The sequence below is a fragment of the Tamandua tetradactyla genome, chromosome 15, assembly GCF_023851605.1.
Source record: "Tamandua tetradactyla isolate mTamTet1 chromosome 15, mTamTet1.pri, whole genome shotgun sequence".
Taxonomy (NCBI): Eukaryota; Metazoa; Chordata; class Mammalia; order Pilosa; family Myrmecophagidae; genus Tamandua; species Tamandua tetradactyla.
In genome coordinates, this window is record NC_135341.1 from 42,524,545 (window position 1) to 42,543,947 (window position 19,403).

At 41.9% G+C, this 19,403-nt stretch overlaps 1 protein-coding gene and 1 long non-coding RNA gene across 4 annotated transcripts in view; one reads left to right on the forward strand and one right to left on the reverse strand.

The window, feature by feature from the left end:
* Nucleotides 1–2,666: 2,666 nt before the first annotated feature.
* Nucleotides 2,667–19,403, reverse strand: part of TCAIM (T cell activation inhibitor, mitochondrial) — a 105,729-nt gene continuing 88,992 nt past the window's right edge. Inside the window, exons 11-12 of one of the 3 annotated variants that reach the window (XM_077129624.1) lie at nt 4,702–4,790; nt 2,667–3,097 (exon numbers count right to left, since the gene is read on the reverse strand). In XM_077129624.1, coding sequence (XP_076985739.1) covers nt 3,093–3,097; nt 4,702–4,790 — 94 coding nt within the window. In that variant the 3' untranslated portion in view covers nt 2,667–3,092. Of the gene's footprint in view, nt 3,098–4,701; nt 4,791–7,903; nt 14,340–19,403 lie in introns of those variants that run through there. The other 2 variants (XM_077129623.1, XM_077129622.1) reach the window with 2 other exon arrangements.
* On the forward strand, nt 4,129–6,629 carry LOC143657339 (uncharacterized). Its single transcript, XR_013162808.1, has 2 exons — nt 4,129–4,263; nt 5,889–6,629. It is a non-coding gene; the product is annotated as an uncharacterized LOC143657339 (long non-coding RNA).

Genomic DNA, 19,403 nt, shown 5'->3' on the forward strand with positions numbered 1-19,403 from the left:
GTGGCCCTTAACACGCGCGCGCGCGCGTGTGTGTGTGTGTGTGTGTGTGTGTGTGTGTGTGTGTGTGTGTAGGGGTGGGCAGGGAAACCCCAGGATCTTAAGGATTTTCAAAGCAAAGGCCCTGTCCTAGGTGCTGGAACACTACCTTATCCTCTGGATGCTGCCCAATTTGGGTACCCTGGGCTAGTCCTTTCTTCTCTGACCTCCTCCAAATCGTACAAACAGGGGTTGGGTGTGGAACTGGACAAATTCTTGAACAGCAAGTCCGGTGCCAGATGTTGCCCACCTGGGTGGGGCGGGGCTCAGGCGTGTGTCGGGGTGCATGGGCCTCCTTAACATGGGCAGCCGCGGGTGGACGGTGCGGGTTACCAGGCCTCCTGCGCCGAGTGCACATGGGGCCCCATGCGGGCCCGCGGACAGCCGTTGGGTGTGAACCTGCCTCCCCACGCACACACAAGGCACCAACAGCTCTGTGCACGACCAGTTTCACGGGATACTCCTGCCCTGCCGCCTGTTCTGTGCCCCCCACCTCCCATGCTCCCTGGGCCTCCCCAGGGCACCCCCTCTCTCCCCCAGTCCGTGTGGGCTTCCTAGGTGCTGGGCCGGGTGGGGTGGAGGGCCTGGAGACACAGGAGGCACCGAATACCTCCCCAACATCTGGTCCCGTGATGCCACCTCCAGGGGCCACCCCAGGAGACAGCAGGGGACTGGGCTGGGGGGACGTGGAAGCAGGCAGGGCCACTGAGTCCAGGCCAGGGAGTAGGCCAGGCTGCCCTCTTCTCCTACTCCACTGGCTTCCCTGGCAGGACCCGGGAACCTGAGGTCTAGCGAGTCAGTGGCTGCAGCTCTGGCTGGTGTAAGAGGGGGTAGAGGGTGCCCAGGGAGGTGGAAGGCCCACTCACCAGGCCGCGTAAGTGTTTGAGGTGGTTACTGTTGCAACATTGTTCTGACAGTGATTTTGCCCCATTTCGTATAAGAGCAATAGGCACCAGCATTCAAGGTCACACAACTGTAAGGAACTGCCCAGCCCCAGAGTGGGACTGAGAACTATTGCTCGATTTCTTGGTTCAAAAATAGATTCACTCTTGTTTTCTCCCCTCTTTGATGTATTTCTCACACACATAAACACTTTGGGAGTAAAAGAAAAAAATTCCCTCTCTCCTATTCCTCTTCCAGCTTGAAAACAGCTACCTACTTGCCAAGTCAAAGTCTTTACGCCAAATACATTTCACTTCTGTCTGGAAGACAAAGGCGTCAGAGTAAGTGTGAGTCTGTCTCCCGCTGCTGGCTGAAGCAAGCCTGCACTCCCTCTGCTCAGGCTGACATCTTCGCATCCTTTCCTTCCAACATATGTCTTTCCCCTTTCTCCCCTGAGGAGGGATTTAGGGGTGTTTACCCATATATTTGGCCTGATCAGGGTGTGGGGCTGTAGCGAGTGCCTAGTTCTGGTTATCCTGATAAGACATATGTAAACACTGAAAGAAAATCAGCTTCTTTTTGTTTTATTGAGATATAATTCATATACAATGAATGCACCTATTTAAAGTGTAAAATTTAATGTTCTTCTTTTTAGGGTATTCAAAAAGTTGTACAACCATTACCACAATCCATTTTAGAACATTTTCATCATCCCCCAAAGAAAACTTATACTCATTAGCAGTCACTACCCATTGCACCTCAGCTGACCCACGTATCCTCCAGCCATATGCAACCACCCAAACACTTCCTGCCTCTATAGATTTTTGTCTATTCTGGGCATTTCAAATAAATGTAGTCAAGCAATATGTGGTCCTTTGTGACTGTTTTTCACTTAGCATCATGTTTTCTAGATTCATCCATGCAGTAGCATGCATCAATACTTCATTTATTTTTATATATTTCTTTTGACTGTCTGTAGATCTTCTTTGGAGAAATGTCTATTCAGATCCTTTATTTTTAAACTGGGTTGTTTGTCTTATTATTGAGTTGTAAGAGTCCTCGTATAGTCTATATACAAGTTCCTTATCAGATTTTTGATTTGCAAATGTTTTTCCAATGAAGGGGGCGCAGGCTGGCTCCACAATGCTTGGGAAGGGGATCAGGAAGGGCTCCAAAAGCTTGTGTGATGGCTCCCTAAAGCTGAGCTTTCCTGGCCTGCCCATCAAATGCAGCCCCTCAGCTTACTGCCACCTGCAACCCTGAAGAAGCACCGCATCTTTAAATTTCCACTGCTTGCCTCTTTCTGGGGAGGTTTGAAACAATGGCTGCTGCAGCCTTTGTCAGGGCAGGGTGGAAATTATAGCTGCCCTCAGAGCTGGGACCTAGCAATCTGAACTCACTCACTAATCAAAAGCTGTGACCAGTGATTGGTTGTGCCCATCCTACTCTGGGGAAGAGGATTTTTTGTGTCACTTTCTGTCACCAGCAGCTAGCCAGGGACTTGAACCCTGGATCTCTGCTTGCAAGAGTGGGAGATGGGCAGGGTACCACAGTGTGGATGGAGCAATTTACTGTTCTTTACTGTATTTTATCTGCTTCTTCCTCCTGTTCTTCCCTGGATGCTGTACAGTGTTTTTCTGACCTGTGGAGTTTCAAAATAGTTTTTTTTCAGTGTTAGGTTGGGCAACTACCAACCTTTTAGGAAAGCCAACAGTGACTGCTCTAAGTTAGAAGAACCACAACTCAAGTAGGAAATTCAAAGAGTTTAATTGCAGCTGCACAGGCAAGGATACGACCCTCAACCAGAAGTTGGAACCCCCAAGCTATTCTATCCTAGGCGTGGAGGAGAGCAGGTGGCTTAACGGCCCAAAATCTGTCTCCCCAAGTTTAGGGGGTGTCAAGGTTTTTAAGGATTTTACCAAGGGGAGATGAGGTCATTTCAAACAGCAAGTTCAAAGCAGAAAAGGAGACAGTGTTATTATCATTTCAATAGGAGAACATAAGTTGAAAGGAGGGGAGGCAGAGCTAACACTTCAGTACTAAATGTATGAGCCAAAAGGAAGGGAGACAAAAGTTATCTTTCAATAGCAGAATGTAGCTGATATGATTTACAAATGTCCAGTGCTGAAGCTGGTTAATGGCTGACTTCAAATTCTTCAGTAGCATTAGGGCCTTTACCCTACAAGAAAATGAGCAGATAGAGAGGGTAACAGCTCTTACAGGCATAAAGGCAAAAGACAAACATTTCATTATAAACATTTCAGATATTGGGGCAGCTGGATTACAAGTTAGGGATTTCAGGTATTCCCCTCTGTCTACTCCACTATCCCAGAAAGCAAAAAGGAACATGATTCAGTAATCAAAATCATCCCTTGAATCCTTATTTCTAGGTTACAAGTAGGCAGAGATCTTCAAGAGGGGGCCAGCAAAGAGGGAGGCTCACTTTGACCTCATCACCTTCAGGGCAGGAGAAAAGGAGCCGGGCCAGGGCTGAAGGAGCAATGGCCTCAGGCTAGGGACCAGCCTGCAGCAGCCCCTGGGAAGATTCAAGGTACCTAGGGCCAGTGGGGTGGTGATGGAGGGGGGTGGTTCTACCAGTGGAGGTTCTGGGTGGAGACCCCCGGAGGCATAGATTAATTTATCACAGCTTCTGCAGCACTTATGATCTGCCTATGTCTGATGGGCACCTTCAGGCCAGTGAGAAGAGGTGAAAGCCTGGGGCCAGTCCATCTCCCACTTGACGATGGGGCTGCATCAAGTGACTCATGGTGGCTGCTGAGTCCTGCAGAGTCATGTCTCATTCTGCGGCATCACACCAGGTCAGGGGTAGCTTTGGGAGGATTCTTGGTGGTCTTGGGTTGAATCAGAATCTCATTCTCCAGGAGACAAGGTGTGAGGCCCAGGGCAAGACCAACCCAACTGAGTAGGGAATAGATCTGTGAGAAATTCCTCGTCTTAGATCTTCTTAGTCCTATCGAAATGAACTAACCCTGCTAAAGGAAGTTATGCCCAATTGTCTATAAATATGTGTTCTAGAATAAATCAAGATGCTCTTTGTGGGGATTTGTGATGGGACTGTTAGAAGTCAGGAGGAATGGGGAGGACAAAGGCAGATGCCAGGGACACCTCTAGGTTGGCTTATGACATATGACAGGGCAGCTGGTGGGGGTTGAGGTGTGCGGGGGCTGCCCTGTACAAGTTTGAGGTCACTAGTGGAATCTGACCTGGGATAGGTTGGGAAACAATTTACATAATAAAGATCAGGTTGCTAGGAGCCTCCAGCCTTCTAATGTCCCAGCTTCCCCCTGTAGCTCCCTCCACAGCCAAATCACAACCTTCTGACAGGTGAGCTTCCTCTCTCTCATCCCTTTCCAGGCCCCCAGCTCCTGGCTTGACCACCTGTACAAGCTAGTTGCCCTAGTTCCCTCTCTGGGTCCTACTCCTGCCGCTGCTTCTAGCCAGTCATTTTCTGAGAATCCCTGCAGGAAGTGCTGAATCTCCAAGGGCCATGGGAACTATGGAGGGGGTGGGGGTGGGGGTTAGGGTTCCTTCCGCCCAAGGGCAAGTCAGGGCTTTGCCCAGGCTGCAGATGTCTGGACCTTGCCTACTCATGATTGACTTGGCTGATGAACTGGGCAAAACACACTGATGTTTCCCAGGGGTGAGGAAAATGTCACTGTGTACATTTTAAGAAAACAGATCAATTAGTAAGTTTGGCAGAAAGAAAGTGGTAGGAGGAGTCCTCCACACTTGTTAGTAGACACACATTAAAGGCAGGCTTACCCTGAAGCTCAGGAAACCTCAGCTTTGGGGCCCCTCTCCAGCACTGTCTTGGAAACGTGTTCACACAGTGTGTTAGTTTCTTATCGCTGCTGTAAAAAATTACCACATATTTAGTTGCCTAAAACAACCCCCATTTGTTATCTCACAGTCCTGCAGGTCAGAAGTCTGGCAGACTTGGCATGGTATTCTAATTTGGGTCTTACAAAGCTGAAATCAAGGTTTCAGCCACCCTGGGCTCTTGTTTTGAGGCTTGGTCCTCAAATCCACTTCCAGACTTACTCAATTAGTTTACAGTTGTTTCCCTTCTCTTGGTTTCCACTTGGCCCCTTCCATATTCAAGCCAGCAAAGGTGGGTTGAGTCATCACATTTACAATCTCTCTCATGTCTCATTCTGTTGCATCTCTGACCCCAGCCTGAGGAAATTCTCTGCTTTAAAGGGTTTTTGTGATTAGATTGGCCACACGAATAATCCAGGATAATCTCTCTACGATAATCTCTCTAGTTTAAAGTCCCCTTTGCCATGTAATGTAACATATTCACAGTGTCTGAGGGTTAGAGCATGACTATATTTGTGGGGCCATTCTGCCAATCACACATGGCCATATGTTTTTATGAAATTTTGGAGAGTAATGTTTTATCTTCTTTTGCAGATCCAGCTTGCTCCATTCTTCTATTATTCTAAGATAGTGATTTTCAAACTGTAGGTCCTGAATCCTTACTGCTTTCTTTGTAAACTTAGTTTAGGAGTGGCAACCAACGTTTTCATAAGGAATATAATAGAATTGAATTGCATAGAAAAAATGAGAAGCTATCAGAGGGAGTTGCACATGATATTCTGTGAGACTGTCATATATACATACACACAGATACGTGGATCTGAACTAGGTCAGGGTGTAGAGCACATTTCTTAGGGTATTTGGTTAAAGTGAAAAAAATTCATGGAAAGACAAGAAATAAAATGTCCTAGGATTCCTCTGGAGCCCCCACATGGGCCTACTCCTGATCCTGGGAAGATTTCTGAAATGTTTGGAATCCATCTCACTGACTGTCCTAGCACAGGTTTAGCTTTCTAGAAACTGGGGTGCTGTGAGTCCCTTTGACCCATGCTGTAGGGAGCAGGGGCTCCATACCCAATGTTGGAAATCTGGAAGATATACCTGTGTTGTCTCAATTTTATCTCTTCTAGATATGTCTAGAGGTCAGTATGGACAGGGGAAGAGACCTCGAGATACGTTTTTCTGGGTAAACGAGTTAACTGGAGAAATCACCTACCCCTCACTGATGACAGATCCATCTGCCGCTTTTGCCGCTTCTGCCACTTCTCCCGCTAAAATGATGACTCTGCAAGAGAGGCCCACGTCTCCCTGTGGGGATGTGCAGGGTACACAGGTGGCTCCTCCTGGTGCCCAGGGGCCGTCTGGCTTACCTGGACAGAAGTCTGCTACTCCACCCCCACTTGGGTCTTCATTGAAAGAGACTCGCTCCAGAAGCCCCTTTCCATCTACCCTGACCCCTGGCCTGGCCACAGCTGGAGCCTTGAGTTTCCGGCCCTTCTCAGAAATCACCATCTTTTCTCTAGGAGGGGCTCCGCCCACATTCGGGCCCAGTGGCCCAGCCACTCAGCCCCCAGCCTCTCAGTTTCCTCCCAGCCCGTCTACCCCTGGGGCCTTCACCTACAAGCTGAAAAACATCCTTACTGGGAATAATCGATTTTGTTTTTGAACCTTCAAGAATGTTTGTCTGGCCATCCCCTTTAAGGAACCTCTGAGTCACACCCAACTGCCGCGGTCAGCACTTTTCCCACATTTATGCTCTGCCAGGACCTACCTGCCTCTTCCAGAAACACCCAGGACTCTCTACAGGTTCTTATAGAAACATGGCAAATGCTTTCCAACAACATAAACTCTACTCAGATTTTGACATTGAACATTTTCTACAATTTCCTTTACCTCCCAAACTATCTTGATATTTTATTCTTAACTCTTTGGGATTGAAGAACCCAATCCTATTATTGGCTTCAAAGTATAAGTTGTTTTTCCAGCCAGGGCTCAAGAGAGACCTTCTGGGGTCAAGGTGGGAACAAGCCAGGATGAATGAAACCTCCTGGCCAGGTGCCTCTGGGGGCTGAGCCTGGGTCCATGTAGACTTGGGAGCCTTGCTCAGGGCAGGGCTCCTACAGGGAAGCCCTGGGATTCTGAGCAGAAAAGGTTTAGAGTCCCTCTCATGGAGCTGGCTTTTGAGTCAGCCTGAGGTCGGAGGGAACCTGGAGTGTTAGGAGATCTCCCCAACTCCTCAGGGAAAGGGTTGGCCTTGGTCCCAGGAGTGGCTGGTGGCCATGGGGACACTGGAGCTAGGTGGCCACAGACCATTTCAAAAGAGTATGATGGTCAGCAAGGCTACCTAGCAGGGACTCAACAGGCCAGGTAGATCCCTTCAGCAGGTGCTGCTGGGGCCATGCTGGGTGCTTGCTGCCACCCGAGGCAGAAAGTGAGCCCATGCTCAGTATCTTCCATGGCCTCTGGTAGAAGGGATTCTGGATGATTTGGTGAGTCCCACGGGCTGGACAGCAAGCAGCTTGGACAATGAGCAGAACCTCAGCTGAAGGTTCTAGACCATCCAGGAAGAGAGGTGACATAGGAAAAGGGGGTGGAGGACCCTTGCAGACCTTGGGTAGGGGTCTGTAGGAAGCTCCTGGGTAAACGAGGCAGGAGAGCATCCAGAGGGAGGTCAGGAGCGACCTGGCCTGAACACTCTGTTGCAGTCTGCCCTCAGGGGGGTTCCAAACTGCAAGCGGGGGCGGGGGGGTGGGGGGTGGAGGTGGTTGGGGGGGGGGGACACTTCTCAACAGGGTGGGGTTTTGCACCTCCTTATAATTCCAGAATAGACTCTGGTGCTTTAGGAAGCCTCATGAGTTACCTAATCCAGTTTCCCTGTTAGGCAAGAGTCCCCTCTGCATCCTTGCTGATGGGGCTGCTTGTCCTCTCTGCATACCCTGTGATAGGGTTTTCACCACTGCCCCAGGTACCCCTTCCATTGGGGCAGCACCATATGATGGATCTGCTTTGACAGGATGGGGAGCAGAAAGTCCAAGGAAGAGTTACCTGGGATTTCATCAAGTGTCAAGCTACATGGCCAACTGCAGGCCCCATGAGGAGGCCGCAAGGACTTTGGAAATCCAAGGTCTTTCCTGCTTCCTTGATTTGTTGCTACTAAATCCTCAGCCTGGCAAGCCCTGTTGCTACCACTCTTTTGTATACTTGTTCATTTTTTTTTAGTTGTTTTAGGACAAAGGGTAAATTCTGGTCTGTCACTTCATCTCAGTCTACCCCAATCTACCCTTCTTCAAACATACTTGTCTCTGTAAGAGCATTTTTAACAAATTGGATGCCTTTTGCCATAGCAGTGACTCTAATCTGCCATTGTTCCACTGTGCGCTAACCTGGCTTTCCTTATCCATCATTCCCCTGCCTGGCGCCTAGGAGCATTTGTTTAGCCAGTCCTGTCCTGGATCATATGGCCTAGGACAGAGGAGATGTAGCATGAATTGACAGGTCTTTTAGATGAAGCAACAGGACCTGGTGACCAATTGGAGATATGGAGATAAAAAGGCAACAGTGATGTCCTGTTTTCTGGATGGCATGCCTGGGGTTTCTTTGAGTCATAGAGTCAGCCAACAGATCTGATTGATAGCACTGAGGATCACAATAAAATGACAGTCATCTTGTAGACCCAGCTTGAATTGTGTCTGCTAATTGTGTCTGCTCTTTAAGTGATGTGACTACTACTGGGGCCAAAAATCCTCGAACAATATTTCCATCTTCCACCCCTGGGTGGACTTCAAGGGGGTGGGATGACTGAGCCCTAACCGAAGATCACTGTGCCACACTGTACAACTGAGAGAATGTATAGGCCACATTAAACTCTCAAATCTCTGCAGGCGTAGATGGAATGTATGCCTGACTGACACTGCAGGCATTCTCCTATATAATAGCAGGTAGTCAATAAACATTAACTTTATGACTGCTCAGGCCTCTACTTATTGACTACTATTACAACTCATAATAGAGCCTTTCATTAATGACTTCACTGCCAGAGGAACAGAATAAAGAAGGATAATAGGGAAAGACAGTGAGGGACATTTCAGAAGTCTAGATTTGAAATGAGAAAATATCTAGGTGGAGACATTGAGATGCTGGGTGTAGAGGCCTAGAGCTCAGGAGACGGCCATATAGGGACACAGGTTTGAGTACCATCTTCATGGAGGGCTGGTGGCTGGTGCCATGGGCATGGACCTGAGTGATGGAGAGGAGAAGCCTGAAGATGGAACTCTTGGATTCCATTTGCAGCTAAAGGAAATCCTATGAATAGGAATAAGCAGAGAAACCTTACAGGAGTGTGGAATTGGTGGAGCCATGGAGTGGTGACAGGAAGGAGCAGTAATCAGGAGGTACCAGTGCTTTGCCAAGAGTCCATCCAGAGTGACCAATGGAAAATGTCACTACAATATTGAAAGAACATCCTGGTGTTTGGCAACTGTGTGGTCTTAGGTAATTGTTTGGGACCAAATATCTTTTATCCTACAGACTAGAAAGTGACAGAATCTGGGGCTGGATGGAACTTAGGGATCATCACTGTGAGGAAGCACAGCCACGCAGCATGGGGATGCGAGAAGGGCCGTGGGAAATAAGCCCCGGACAAGGCTTGTTCTCTTGCTCCCTCTCTAACACTCTTCCTTCCACGTGGGGATTCAGAATCTTTTATTCCCTCTTTTTTCAAAGGAGAGCTGTGTCTGACCTCCCCTCCTTCCCAAGAAGGATTTGGGCTGATAAATGGGCAGGTACAGGCATACCTCAGAAATATTGTGGATTTGGTTTCAAACCACCTCAATAAAGCATCACAATAAAGCGAGTCACATGAGAATTTTTGTTTTTCAATGCATGAAAAAGTCATGTTGTGCTGGTTTGAATTTGTTATGTACCCCCCAAAACCCATCTTCTTTTAATCCTAATCCAGTCTTGTGGGGGTAAGTCATGTTAATTTAATCCTGATCCAAAACTACAGGGCAGGACCTCTTGATGAGGTTGTTTCCATGGAGATGTGACACACCCAATTGTGGGTGTGGCCTTTTGATTAGATAGAGATGTGACCACCTATTCAAAGCGGGTCTTAATTAGTTTACTGAAGTCTTTAAGAAACCTCATGGAGAGAGAGTTCGGAGCTGACACAGACACAGACATTTGGAATTTGAGCCAGAAAAAGCCTGGGTGCTAAGCAAGGACTCATAGAAATAGACATAAATTGAGGAGAAGAAAGCTCTGGCCCCAGGAGATGTTAAGCTAAGAGATGAAACCCAGAGTTTTGCCCTGGAGCAGCTAAGTGAGGGCCCACAGATGCTTGGAAAGGTAGCCACTGGAATCAGAAGTTGGAAGCAATGAAACCTGGAGCAAAGGACCAGGTGATGCCAGCCATCTGCCTGCCCATGTGACAGACATCTGCCTTTCTTTGGAGTCAAGGTATCTTTCTCTGGATGCCTTAGTTTGGACATTTTTGTGGCTTTATAACAGTAAATTTGTAACTTAATAAATCCCCTTTATAAAAGCCACTCCATTTCAGGTATATTGCATTCTGACAGCATTAGCAAACCAAAATACAAGTTTATACTATAGTTTATTAAGTGGGCAATAGAATTGCATCTTAAAAAACAATGTGCATACCTTAATTAAAAACACTTTATGGCTAAAAAATGTTAACAATCATCTGAGCCTTCAGCGAGTCATAATCTTTTTGCTGATGAGTGTCTTGCCTCAATGTTGATGGTTGCTGACTGATGAGGGTGGTGGTTGCTGAAGGTTGGGGTGGTTGTGGCAATTTCTTAAAATAAGACAGCAATAAAGTGTGAGCATCAATCAACTTTTTCATTCACGAAAGAATTATCCGTAGCATGCGATGTTCTTTGATAGCATCTTAGCCACAGAACTTCTTTCAAAATTGTAGTAAATCCTCTCAAACTCTGACACTACTTTTTAAACTAAGTGATGTAACATTTGAAATCCTTTGTTGTCATTTCAACAATGTTCACGGCATCTTCACCAGGAGTAGATACCATCTCAAGAAACCACTTTCTTTGCTCATCCATAAGAAGCAACTCCTCATCCATTCAAGTTTTATCACAAGATTGAAACAAATCAGTCACAACTTCAGGCCCCACTTCTAAATCTAGTTCTCTTGCCATTTCTACCACATCTGCAGTTACTTCCTTCACTGAAGTATAGAACCTCTCAACGTTACCCATGAGGATTGGAATCAACTTCTTTCAAACCCGTGTTAATGCTGATATTTTGATTTCTTCCCTTGAGTCACAAATGTTCTTAATGGCATCTAGAATGGTGAATCCTTTCCAGAAGGTTTTCTTTTCTTTTTTTTTCTTTCCAGAAGGTTTTCAATTTGCTTTGCCCAGAACCATCAGATCTATGGCAGTTATTGCCTTACAAAAGGCATTTCTTAAATAATAAGACTTGAAAGTAAAAATTACTTGATTCATGGGCTGCAGAATGCATGTTTTGTTAAAAGCATGAAAACAACATTAATCTCATTGTACAGCTCCATCAGAGCTTTTCAGTGATCAGGTGCACTGTCAATGAACAGTAATATTTTGAAGGGATTTTTTTTTTTTCTGAGCAGTAGGTCTCAAAGGTGGGTTTAAAATATTCAGTAACCATGTTGTAAACAAATGTGCTGTCATCCAGGCTTTGTTGTCCCATTTATAGAGCACAGGCAGACTAAATTCAGCATAATTCTTAAGGGTGCTAGGATTTTTGGAATAGTAAATGAGCATTGGCTTCAACTTAAAGACACCAGTTGCATTAACCCCTAACAAAAGTGTCAGCCTGCCCTTTGAAGTTTTGAAGCCAGGCACTGACTTCCTTTCTAGTTATGAAAGTCCTAGATGCCATTTTCTTCCAATAGAAGGCTGTTTTGTCTACATTGGAAATCTGCTGTTTAATGTAGTCACCTTCATCAATTATCTTACCTAGATCTTCTGGATAACTTGCTGCAACTTCTACATCAGCACTTGTTGCTTTGGCTTGCACTTTTATATTATGGAATTGGCTTTTCCCCTTAAACCCCTGCTAGCTTCAAACTTTTCTTCTTTGCAGCTTCCTCAACTCTCTCAGCCTTCACAGACTTGATGAGAGTTAGGGGCTTGCTCTAGATTAGGCTTTTGGTTCAAGGGAATGTTGTGGCTAGTTTGATTTTTCTCCATAACATCAGTAAGCCTTGTTTTGCTTTCTTATCATTATCATTCATGTGTTTGCTGGAACAGCACTTTTAATTTCCTTCAAGAACCTTTTCCTTGCAATCAGAATTTGGCTATTTGGCACAAGAAACCTGGTTTTCCACTTATCTCAGCTAGCATGCTTTCCTAACTAAGCTTAATCATATTTGGCTTTTGATTTAAAGTGAGAGACCTGCAACTCTTTCTTTCACTTGAACATCTAGGAGGCCATTGTAGGGTTATTAAATAACATTATTTCAATATTGTTGTAACTCAGAGATTAGGGAGTCCCAAGGGGGGGGGGGGGGGACAGAGATGGGGAAATGACTGGTCAATGGAGCAGTCAGAACACACAATATTTATCAATTGTTTGTCATCTTATATGGATGAGGTTTGTGGAACTCCAAAACAATTACAAAGATCACTGATCACAGATTACCATAACATATATTAGTAATGAAAAAATTTGAAATGCTGCAAGAATTACTAAAATGTGACAGATAAGAAGTGAGTACATACTGTTGGATAAAAGGTGTCTACAGACTTTGCTCAAAGCACGGTTGCCACAAAGCTTCAATTTGTAAAAACCACAATATTTGTGAAGTGCAATAAAACAAGGTATGCCTATAACTGAATAACAAAAGAAAACAATCATATAATTGATGTAGGTATTATATTATTTGACAATTAGTTCTGAGACAAAATCCAATTCCAAACATATTACTGAGGATTCTACAAGAAATGGCATAACTGAAACCTAATTTTCCAATACATTTTTCTAAGATAACTTTGAAGGAATTTTTCAATTGTGTTATTTGGCTTTGGAAAATCTATACAGACAAACACTTGCTACATTAGAAATAAAAATTAAGGACAGTTGTTAGGCACAGGGAAAAAGGTTTGATATGCACAAGCTATAATAACTACAAATCAATACTTCTTTTGAATTGAATTTAAACTGCTTAAACAATTAGTGTTTTAGGTAAAGTTAATTTTAAAAATACTTCAGAAACACATTTTAACATCTCCTTTTCTAATTCACTGAGGAAAAATTCCAATTTCATCAACAGTAAGAGCCATAAAAATTGTGTTCCAAAACAGGATTTACCTTCTTTTTTTGAGATACACTGAAGATGTTTTGAATTTGGTTAAAAATATTATCCTTGCAGAGAGAGTACTGCTACCTAGAGATAAAGCAGCTTGGTTCTGTGCACACATAAACCACTGGGTTCAAGCTGTGTTGTGGGCTCTAGGACAGTCCAGAGAGCCACCAAGGGGAGGTAACCAAGCCAAAGCAAGGGAAGTGGTTTCAAACCTTGGTAGGAATAGGATGCTTGGGATGGAGAGAGGGGTTCTGCACCATTTTACATCTGACCCTACACTTCCTGGAACTCACTGGGAAACAGGCAAGGATTTTCCTGGATAGTGTTTGCCCACGGAAGCAAATGAGTTACCTCATTAAGTGTTTCAAAAACATTTACTGTCTGCTGGTTTCATGCTACCAACAGTTATATTTTAATGAATGAGTACGAAAAATTATGGGCTTTAAACTGAATTCTTTGTCACTGATGATCTTTAATAAATGGGTATCAGACTGCTTATCATATATTTATTCAATTGCTTTTTTCCCTTGTACTCTATTTCATAGGTAAAATTTGGTCATCTAATTTTTGCTACCTATCAATCATCATTTTGCATGTTGATGTGTGTGTGTACATGCATATTGAGGTTACATGTGGAAATGAGTTCCATTACTTCAGAGCCACACTGAACATGAGACGTGTTTATACTTATACACACATACTTAGCCAGCCCCTGAATTAACTGCCATCCATATAAAAATACATGTCTTTTAATCTTGGAGAATCCTTCATTTATATACCACTAAAAATACATTTTTTTTTTTACCTCGCCTTGCCAATCAGATAGGAAACATCAGAAAATTGGGGATAAAACCTATTTTAAAACAAGTTTCCTAGTAGGAATTAATTTTATAAAAAAGTCTACAATTAGAAACTTTGTTCTTTATAATATGTATAATACTGTTATATCAAATTATAGATTTAAATAAGTTTAATTTAACATTTTTTTGTTTCTCTTTTTAAAAAAATACAGATTTGTTATTTAATGGCATCTCCACTCTTCCAATTCCAAGGAATACAGAGGTCTCCGTCTTGCATAACAGAGTAAAAATGTGAAACACAGAGGTGCATCCCTTGTAGATAAGGTAGCGACTGCTCAAGAAGTCTCTTACAACAATCCACCATTTGTATACTAGAAACGCCGGGCTCCTTATATAACTTCTCCAGAGAAAATTTCTTTGTTGAAGCCTGTATCAATTCATTTTCAAGGACCTTTAACCTGTGTTATTGAAAATAAAAACAATATTGGCATAAACTAGAATTAAATAAAAGAATTTAAAAGGTAAATATGTTTTTAAATCTTGGGACTATAATTTTCTACAAATAATGGTACCCATAATGGTCAAATTCTATGCTTATAAGACATGCCAATGGCTATCATGCTCCATAAAATTCAGCAATATATTTCTAGAGATGAGTCTTATATTCTGATTTGATAATTTCTCTGTCTCTTCAAACTTTCCAGCACTTATTATTTGCACATGCATCTCTAAAAGCATTTGCTAAATAATTTTAGTTGCAATGGGGTTAACAATAAAACACAGTAAAAAAGTTCTTATCCTGCCCCACCTATGAGCTGTTTAGTGAATGAAGAGGCAAGACACTTAATAGCTGCAGGAGCCCTGAAAGTTTGACTCCTGGGCAGTAGGCTCAAGCAAAACCAGGATCCAAGCTCTTCATGAAGACAAGCTCTCTTATTCCTACGGTCTAATTCTCACCAGCCCCTTTCCGATTCCTCCCTTTGCCTGAGGCTACAACATCCCCAGGGTTAAGGCTTACCAAGTAAACAACTCCCTGGCAACATTTAGTGCCTTAACTACTTTCTTCCATAGGTGGCAAATGTTTATGGACATTTATCTTTTAGCAAATGGCTCAAATTCTCCAAATCTAGGAATGTGTTAAAGAGGACTCTATTTCCACCGTGGTAATAAACCAAAAGATACATTTGACAAGGTGAGAAAAGGAAACTGACAGTCAAGTGTTCTCAAACTACTTTTAAGTATTGCATTTGTTAAAAATACCCAAATATCCTCTATTTAAGTACCCTTAATCTCTTTATAAAAGAGAAGAGTAAATACCTTAAAATATCCATAAGTTAGAAGGCCATTTGAAAACAGAAATGTCACTGCACTTATTCTGATCTATAATTAAGAATTTCTTTTCTTTGACAATACCCAGAACCAGTAGTTTTTCTATAAGATTACTCCTTTTGTACAATGTTGCAAAGAGATTCAAGAAGGTAGATTGCAGTTAGGGTTCACAGGGTTCTCAGACCCTTTCAGTTGCACTGTGTCCAAATCCCTCCAGGATTTGAGAGGAAGAACCCTAGGGTACCATCTATAACAGGAGTTGGCAAACTTTTTCTGTAAAAGACCAGATAGCAAGTATTTTAGACTTTGTGGGACATCAGTTTTTGTAGCAACTACTCAACTCTGCCATTGTAGCATGAAAATAGCCACAGACAATACATAAAGGAACGGGTGTGGTCATGTTTCAATAAAACTTTATTTATAAAAGTCAGCAAGGGCTGTTGGATTGAGAGGTGTAGTCTTCTACCAGCTGCTCTAAAGAATTCTAAAATCTATGACTGTCACGTAAGCAAATTCTGAAATGCATGTGCTTTCATCATTTTGAGATACATATATACACAATAAGCTAAATTACTTAAAATTACATTTTGAATGACTTGTGAAAAAAAAACTTTCTTAATTTTGCTCTTTAAGAAGTCTGATGCTGCTTTGACTTCTGTTCCTTTGCATGTGTGTGTTTGTGTTTCCTTTCCTGGGATCTTCTAGGACCTTCTCTTTAGGCATGGTGTAAATAGTTTTTTCAGTCTTTGTGAAATGTATAGTCCAACATTTACTTCATTTAAATTCAGATTTTAATGGCCAGTTACCTCATTTTTCCCTTCCACTTTATGTCAAGGGTGCTTCTGACCTGTGACAAGACAGTTTTAGGACCATAATACAGCAGAGTTTTAAACAATGCCCCAGTAATGTTATATGGAGGGACTGAAGCCACAATGCAATTATTCCAAGGGAGTGAAAGGAATGGTTCAGAATAGGTTTGGGTATACCAGGTGTACTAAATAGATCCCGAAATCCAGGCTGAAGTAGATACCATGGGTATTCTGAGGGACTTTTACAGTTCTCAAGCTAGTTTTTTTTGCATGACTAAGACAATAGTCTATTTATGTTATACATATTTGTACTGAGACCAACTTGTACTATAAGAAAGCAAAAAACAAAGAGTACATTCTCTGCAGTAGCAACAGTTCCGTACCTATAGTCTTGCTCCTTTGTTAACTCTTTTTTTTGTATGCTATTTGATGGGGATCATATTTCATTGTTTTTTCCCCTTATTGTAGCACCATTTGCTGAATTTTTGTTTGGTTTTTATTTGCTTGTTTGTTTGGGGAAGTGCATATGCTGGGAACAGAACCCGGATCTCCTGCGTGGCAGGCGAGAATTCTACCGCGGAACTACCCCGGCACCCCCTGTTATTCATTTTTTAAAAAAGAATTTTAAACTTTTTATTATGAAAAATTTGAATGCATACAAAAGAGATTGGCATACTCAACACTCATGAGCCAATCACAGAGCCTCATCTGTTGTCAACTCATGGCTGATTTTATTTATACCTCCATGCACCCACCCCACTTATTTCAAAGAAAATTCATTATTATTACTATATCTACAAATATTTCAGTCTGTATCTCTAGAATATGACCTCTTTGTTAAAAAAAAATGCCCTATTATAACACACCTAAATTATTAATTCCTTAATACCATCAAATATCCATGTATGTACAAAATTCTCCAATTGTTTAATATTAAAAAAAAAAGCTTTTTGGATCAATTAGGATCCAAAATGCCCATAACTTTGAAACTGGGTGAAATGTTTAAGTCGCTTTTTATCCATAGGCTTCTCCCTTGATCTTTATTCCCTTGAATTATTTTGATACAGAAACTCAATGTTTGTCATTTAGCTCCCCACAGTCTACAGTTTTGCTAATTGCATTCTTATTAAGTTGTTGAACATTTTCCCTGGGACCCTGCATTTCTTGTAGACTAGGAGGCTTGATAAGATTGAGGTTAATTTTTTTTTTTTTTTACATGAATGCTTCATCAGCAGACACAGAACAATTGGTTATCTTTCTATTTTGTGATTTAGCTGTCACTGATAATCACTATCCAGAGCCATTATATCATTAGAAGAGAGAGTTACCCTAAATGTTAAATGTTTACAGCTATCTGTTGGTTAAACTTCCATATCTTCAAATATTATGCGTAAGCTACAATTTTTTCTTTATTTCAAAATACAATAAGCAATAAAACCTACAAAAGTTTAAAGTAATAAGGAAAACCTTTTGACAGCAATGTAAGACAAGTAAACAATCCACAAAGTAAATACCACCAGTAAATAAATTCTTTGTAAAATACTCATCCTCAAGATATTAAGGTATGGCTTTTATCCTATTAAATACGCAAAATATATTTTAAATTAAAAACTCTAATCATGCTAAAAATAAAAGTGACATTTTCTTAACTTGCCTCCATTTAACCTACTTGCTAGATTAAATAAAGCCCTTTGTAAAAGACATTGACTGATATTGTCCATGACATGCAGAATATTCATTGCTAGTAGGCTACTCTTTTATTTCGTGACAGTGAGGACATTAACATGTTGAGATAAGTACAGTTTGCCTGTTCTGTTTTACCATTTTTAAAAAATGAGTGAAATTAAAGGTTTGCCAAAAAATCACTCAGAAAATACAGTTCTCCTCCCAAAGGTTTTCCTTATTATTGACACTTCGCATTAGTATAGGAGCTTTATTACAATTGATGAAGCAATATTATCTTAATTATACTATTAACTATAGTCCATAGTTTACATTAGGGTTCAGTGTGTTGTACAGCACTATGGTTCTCTAAAAATTTTTATTTGGCAATGCACATACAACGTAATATTTTTCCTTTTAACCACATTCAAAACATATCATTCACAAAACATAATTACATTCACAATACTGTGCTACCATCACCACCACCCATTACCAAAATGTTTCTATCACCCTAAATAGAAACTCTATACCAATTAAACATTAACTCTCCATTTCTTATCCCCACCCTGGTCCCTGGTAATGTGTATTCTAGTTTCAGATTTGAAGAATTTGCTTATTCTAATTATTTCCTATCAGTGAGATCATATGGTATTTGCCCTTTCACTCAACACAATTGTCTTCGAGGCTCATCCATATTGTCATATGTATCAGAACTTCATTCCTTTTTGTGGCACAATAATTTTCCATTGCATGTATACAATACATTTTCTTTATCAAATTCATCTCTTGATGGACACCGGTTGTTTCTATTATTTGGCAACTGTGAATAATCCTGCTATTAACATCAGTATAAAAATATGTTTGAGCCCCTGCTTTCAATTACTTTTGGCACATACCTAGGAGAGTGATTGCTGGGTTGTGACTCAGCAACCACAACCCAGTGATTGCTGGGTTGTGACACAAATTTAAGTTTGTGTCAGCTTGGCTAGGTTAGTTAAGTTTGTGTCAACTTGACTAGGTTATGGTGTCGTTCAAACAAGAACTTGCCTGACTCTTAATTGTGAGACTGTTTTGTGCCTTTAAATCACCAGTGGTTGACTGCATCTAAGGCTGATTAGAACTATAATCAACAAAGGAGATTGCCTTCAGCAATGAAAGAAGTCTCATAAAATCAGATGAAGGCCTTAAAGGGAGAACTGATGATTTCAACAGTCAGAAGGAAACTTTCCATTTCTACTTCCGAAAGCAGCTTCTCATTTGTGTCCCCCTTTAATTTCTGATTTTAGTTATTTGTGGCTTCTCTTTTTCTCTGTCAATTTTGCCAATTTTATTATCTTTTGGTTTCATTCATCCTCTTTTTTATTCTCTATTTCATTTATGTCCCCTCTAATCTTTGTTAGTTCCTTCTTTCTGTTTGCTTTGGGTTCAATTCGTTCTTTTTCTAGATCCTCTAGTTTTGAGGTTAGGTTGTTGATTTAAGATTCTTCTTCCTTTTCAATGTAAGCATTTAGAACTATAAACTTCCCTTTCAGCACTGCTTTTGCTGCATCCCATAAGTTTTGGTAGGCTATGTTTTTGTTTAATTTGCCTCAAAATATTTCCTAATTTTCCTGTGACTTCTTCTTTGATCCACTGGTTTTTTAAGAGCGTGTTGCTTAATTTTCACACATTTGCTAATTTCCCAGTTCTTTTTAAAGTTCATTCCATTGTGACTGGAGA